Genomic DNA, 6267 nt, shown 5'->3' on the forward strand with positions numbered 1-6267 from the left:
ATGCCTCTGTAACATAAGAACCAAGCAACCACACATGCCCCCATGAGAACCAAGCAGCCACACATGCCTACATATTTCCAGTTCACTTCCGCATACCTATAGGAGGCACTTCTCGTTTTGAAGGGGTCCGGAATGCTGTATCAAGGCCCATACCACGGAACATGGACACCAAACCCACAGACTCCTAAGGAAAGATATTAAGGTTATGCTAAGAAATGGATTAGAACCCTAGAAACAATGGCTTTCTAAATAAAATCACCTTCTCCAAACCCTATCAATGTTACAAGAATAAGGAATGTTGGCTGGTGAGATGGTTCCGTGAATGAAAGTGCCTGTTGCCAAACCTGAGAACCCGAGTTCAATCCATGGAACCTGCATGGTAGAGAACCACTCTCACAAAATGTCACCTGACCTTCACATACATGCTGTAGCATGTATATATACACAAACACACACAAACACCATGCATGCACATACAAAATAAACGCGAGAATAATAAAACATTTTTAAATGGAAAAAATACTTCAATTTTTTTTTTTTCAGTACTTAATACCACATCTTATTAAAGTAAATGCAGTTAGGCTAAAATCTCTGTGAATTTAAGGAAGTGGAAAGTGGCTCTGCAGTTAAGAGCAGCGGCCGCTCTTCCAGAAGATCTGGGTCAAATTCCTAGTACTCGTGTGGCAGCAGGGAGTCCAACGCCCTCTTCTGCCCCTCTGGTATCGGGCATACACGTGGTGCACAGACATACATGCAGACAAACACATAAAATAAGAAAGACATTTTTTAAAAGTCTATGATTTTGGCTAGGCTTGGCAGCACACACTTTTAATCCTAGTACTCAGGAGGCAGAGGCAGATGGATTTCTGTGAGTTTTAAGCCAGCCTGATCTACACAGTAAATTCACAGGACTGCCAAGAATACAAAAAGCCTGTCTCAAAAACAACGAAATATATTTTTTAAAAAATCTATGAATTGATAACACTATAATAAAATAACACAAAATAGCTGTCTGTTTTTCCAGGCTTTTAATTAATTAGTTTGTTTGTTTATTTGTTTGTTTGTTTGAAATAAGGTCTACATATTTGAAATATGTAGCCCTGGCTGACCTGGAACTTACTTTGTATACTAGGCTGGCCTCAAACTCCCAGAAACTCACCTGCCTTTGCCTAGTATTAAAGTGCTAGTATTAAAGGTGTGCTCCAGTGCATCTTATATTTAATAATTATATTTACAAGATTTATTTTGATTATATATATATATGACTGGTTTTGCCTGCACTATTATGTAGGTGTACTATGTGTGTATACTTGGTGCCTGTGGAGGACAGAAGACGGCATCAGATCCCCTAGACCTGTAGTTGTAGACTGTTATAAACCAACATGCAGGTATAAATAAGAGCAGTGAGTGCATGGGTTTAACTGCTGAGCCATCTCTTCAGTTCCCTCCAACCCCACACTTTTTTTTGTTGTTGTTGTTGGTGGTGGTGGTTGGTTTTATTATTAAATTTATTTAATTTTAAAAATTAAAAAAATATATATTTTCTATCTTTGTTTGTGCATTGGTGTGACTGTGGGCACGTAGCCACAGTGAGTATATGCAAACTGGAAGACAACCTCAACAACAGGCCCCTGTCTTCCACCTTCTTTGAGACCAGTCTCTTGCTGCTTTTGGCTGGTGCATATGCCAGGCTAGCTCATCTGTGGGGTCTCCTATCTCCACTTCCCAGATCCTTGCAGGAGTAATGGGATTACAGACAGGGGGTTACATATGAGGGCCACTGTGCCCAGCTTTTACTGGGTGCTGGAGATTCAAACTCAGGTCCTGGTGGTCACACAAGTACTTTCCCCCTGAGTCTTCTCCTCAGCCCCTTTCCAAGTTTATTTCCTACATGGTCAAGGTAAAAGGGAACAGAAACGTTGGTTAACCAATTTTACGAAAAAAAAAAAAAAAAAAGAAAGATCATTTAAGGATATTAGGAGTTTAGAGTTTTTTGTTTGGTTGGTTTGTTTTGTTTCTTACAGGCTGTTCTCAAATGTGCTATATAGTCAAGGATGAATACCGAACTTTGGATCCTCCTGTCTCACTTCAGTGCTAAGATTACAGATTTGCGCATCCACACCGAGTTTGTATGGTGTTGGGGATCAAATCCTAGGTTCCATGCATCCTAGGCAAGCACTCTACTAACTGAGCTGCATCCTCAGTCCCATCTTGTGTGTTTTTTTTCCTCTTATGCAATACCCAATGAACCCCACAACTGAACTGCTGTGGTAGTCCTAAAAGCTTGCTGCTATGCCAATTAGAACTGCTAGACAAATAAAAGCTACGTATAAACCAAAGCATTTCATCTGACTAAACAAACAATACTGCTGTCAGTTTTCTTATAGAGCCTTGTACCTAGCACTTTCAACTCTTCTAATAATCATAATTCTATTATGTATATACATCCTTCATCCTTGAAATGTGAATTATAGATGAATGCTGTTTTTAAATCTCCATATAATTGGGAAATTAAACACGCTCACACTACAGCAGCAACAGTGAGGATCCTCTTTTATCTTCAAGGAATTTTTGGAAGGAACAAACTAAAAAAATTATTACTGCCGAGGCAGGAGTTGTTTCAATACTACTGAGCTAATCAGAGTAGAATCTGAACAGTCAGGAGCCGCAAACGGCTGAGTTTAAACCCCTCAACTATATATGAAAGAATGGAAAAAGGAAGAAATGAGCAGACGGAGGACTGAGGCTAGAAACCAAACTTAGGCACTGACCCAAGTCCATCTAGTGTTTATTTTGGGGCACTTTCTCTAGGACTGAACTGCAAGACCACAAGCTGCAATCACTTGTCAAAAATAAAAACAACAGCCCCTGATTATAAACAAAGCATCCCCATTTCCGAAGCCCTGTCTTACCTTTTGTACTAGCTGGAGTTGTGGACTGGATTCCTCTGGCTTTCTAAACACAAGGCCTCTGCCTGCAGGTCCTGCCCTACCCCAGGCTGGGTCCAAGGGTCTAGGAGCTTGTGGCCAACAGCCTGGCATCCGAACACATTGAGATGAGTGGACAGGAGTGGGCCCCCTGAACAACGGCCGGACGGGATCCATCGAGAGGCTGTAGGAATGATTGCTGATTCTGCTCTGATTAACTACCTGCCAGTATTTTCAAAAGGTTAAAGATTCAACATCTACTGTAAATTGAAGCTTTTCTGATGAGAGGTGAGAGATGTATTACTCTATGGGTGTAATATGTCATTAGAAGTCAGTTTAACACTGGGTCCATTAAGCAGAATAACAGGAATAGATTTTATCCTAGGGCCTATGGCCTGTCTATTCAGAGGTTCTTGGCCTGACAACAGTCACGGGTTCTTTCATCTTGTGCAATGGGATTTATAAGCCATCAGAAAGTGGTCGGTTACTGCTCAAGCCATATCAACTCCCAGCATGGAGAAGGCAGGTGAACATGAAGTCCCACCCCTAGCCAAGAAGCCACTGGCAACTGACAGCAGGGAAAGGGGGAGTCATTTTTCTTTATCAATTTATCATTCAGCAACGTGATCACACTCCAGAGAAAAGCCATATATCCAGTAGTATATGGCGGCACATATTGGATTTGATGGGTGGGGGAAAAAACCCCACAATGTTGGATGGGTAGAAAAGGGGGTAGGTCTGGGAGGAGTCTGGGAAGGGAATGAGTATGATCATAACACATAAGGGTGAAATTCTCAAATAAATAATCTTAAGAACTTAAAAATTCCCACTGTTTGCCTTTTCCTTCTTCTAAAACAGATTCACAAAGTAGAGAAGATTCATTAGGCAAATCAGATCAGTGACAGAACCAATATCCTATAACAGATTCACTTCAAATATTTTTTTAATTAAATTTAAAATTTTTTAAAATTTTAATTAAAAAATTCTTGCTGGCGGTGGCACACACATTTGATCCTAGTACCCAGGAGGCAGAGGCAGGCAGATCTCTTTGAGTTCAAGGCCAGCCTGGTTGACAGAAAGTATTCCAAAACAGTCAGCACTACACAGAGAAACCCTGTCTGCATTTGTTTGTTTGTTTTTGTTTTTTCCATTAGAGGCACAGACACATTGCTATGTATGTATCCCTACCTAGCCTTGAACTCTTGACAACCCTCCTGCCTCAGGCTCTCAAGTGCTGGGATGACAGGCTTGTGCCACCACACCTATCTTATTTTTGAGAAAGGGTCTTGCCGTGTAGCTCAAGAGGACCTTAAACTTGCAATCTTCCTGTGTTCAGGGATTACAGGAATATAAGTTGAACTTAATACCTCCATATAATAAAATTATTCTGTCAACAAATATTCATGGTTTTGCTTTGTTTTCTCCTATGTCTGCCCCCCCCCCCAATCTATAATTGCATTTAACTCTGTTAGGTTTAGCTGCTTTTCTGAATCTTTATCCGTATTTATTTATTTATTTACAAACACCAATAGGACTGAGGTCTCCAGGGTACAAAGCCTTTATACTTTGAGCCTATACTACCAGGCTGACTCTCACCGGGTCCACTTAATTCCTTCCCTCCCCAGTTAACTAGGGATGAGCCCCTGGGCCTATCTCAAATCTAAGACCCATCAGGCCTCTTTAGAATCATTTTGTAATTTAAGGATTTCAAGACTTGCTCTGTGAAGGGTTCCTCTCATTGTTCCGACCTGTTCCTGATTTCTGAAGATTTTTTTTTTTTTTTTTTTTTTTGTCTTCCTTTTATCCCTCTTGTGCTGGGAACCAAATCTAAGGCCTTATCTATGTTAAGCATGCATTACACCATTAAGCTACACTCCAATCCCAAAAACCTTTTCTGAGCTTTTGAAGAACTGCCTGCACTATTAGCTACAGAAAAATGCAGCCTGGAATAGAAAGAAGATGCACACTCAACTCCTCGATTGCTAGCAACTCTCGGTCAGCAGCTTGCACGTTTTGCCACCCTTGCCTTATCTAAGGATCTAGAAGTCAGTTGCCTAACTGGTATATACGAAGTGATGCTATAGCACAGACCTCTGGGATCCTTTTTACCTTCCTATGATCACATTCACAGATTGGACCCCTCCTCCAGAAGGCCTTTCCTTCAGGTAGGTTTTCTTCCCGGGTTAGTTCTCACACACTGGCCAGTCAAGGGTCCCAGGCCAGGCCTGTCTTCTCTAGTTCCCCATCTGTGCCCTTTGGGCTGGGGAACTAGGCCTCAGGCCTAACCTGAGGCCAAGTCCTTCAAAGCAAATCCACCCAAAGCCCACGACAAAAAGTACCTTTTCACCAACTGGATTATGGCCAGCTGGGAATCTTGCCTAGATTTCTTATGGAGTCTTGTGCTACTGAACCCCAAGAGAGTGCCCTCGGTCCACGAGCCACCTCCTTTCCCTCCTATTCTAGGCCCTGCGTTCCTCCCGCACTCGCGGCCTGGAATAACGAATTCCAGTCCACCCTGCCCCCGCCCACACCACCTCGTGGTTGTGGGGGAGGGGCGTGGGGGAGGGGATGGCCCAAGAGAGTAGGAGGGCCCTGGCTGAGAGCACCCTGCTCACCACCAGGAGCCTGGACAAAAGCCCCGTCAAGCTTGCACCAGAGGGACCTTAGCCCTCCTAGCTGCTCAAATCTGACTCTTGTCTTCTCACCTGGCCTGGAGTCGTCAGGAACACGAAGCACACTGCCTCAGCAGAACACTACCTTCACAACCCCACCTGCCACTTGGCATGAACCACTTGCCCCAAGTCCTGATTTCCGGTTCTTCCTGGGCCAGGGGCTCAGCCTATTGGCCACATAACATGCCACTCATGGGAGTCCATCACCTCATTGGCTTGCCCTTTCATGTAGTCTAGCTATGTGGAGGTTGAGCTCAAACTGGTGTTAGAAGTTAGGGGAGTAATTTTGAAGTGTGTTGCTGGCAGAAGGTTGTCCTGAATTCCTTTCAGTGGGCTGCTCCTGTAAACAAATGTAGCTAATACGTTCATGTTGATAGTCACCTGCTCTGTCCTCCCAGCTTAAAGGCTGTAATCTTGATAGAGGGCTGTAGATCAATGGTGGAGCACTTGTTCTGCCCAGGACTGAGGGGTGCACCAAAGCCTCCAAGCTGGAGAGGGGGTAAAAATGAAATTGTTCTCCAACCCTAATGAAGTTCCAGCTCCCTGTCCTTTTTGGAACACTGATCAAAGCTTGCATTTAAGATTCACTTATTGCATACTGAAACAGTCGCTGAGGGAATGGAGCCTGTCTTCGGGTATGCGGTAACAGTAGTTCTCTGAGCATGCCG

At 43.3% G+C, this 6267-nt stretch overlaps 1 protein-coding gene across 5 annotated transcripts in view; it reads right to left on the reverse strand.

Moving 5' to 3' along the window:
* Positions 1 to 5689, reverse strand: part of Piwil2 (piwi like RNA-mediated gene silencing 2) — a 58497-nt gene extending 52808 nt beyond the window's left edge. For 2 of the 5 annotated variants that reach the window (XM_055609948.1, XM_055609945.1), the window contains exons 1-3: positions 5267 to 5364; positions 2913 to 3149; positions 97 to 184 (exon numbers count right to left, since the gene is read on the reverse strand). In XM_055609948.1, the coding sequence (XP_055465923.1) occupies positions 97 to 184; positions 2913 to 3104 (280 nt within the window). In that variant the 5' untranslated portion in view covers positions 3105 to 3149; positions 5267 to 5364. Of the gene's footprint in view, positions 1 to 96; positions 185 to 2912; positions 3150 to 5018; positions 5365 to 5632 lie in introns of those variants that run through there. The other 3 variants (XM_055609947.1, XM_055609946.1, XM_055609949.1) reach the window with 3 other exon arrangements.
* Positions 5690 to 6267: the final 578 nt, after the last annotated feature.

This window comes from Psammomys obesus, unplaced genomic scaffold (genome assembly GCF_907164565.1).
Source record: "Psammomys obesus unplaced genomic scaffold, mPsaObe1.curated_primary_1811, whole genome shotgun sequence".
NCBI lineage: Eukaryota > Metazoa > Chordata > Mammalia > Rodentia > Muridae > Psammomys > Psammomys obesus.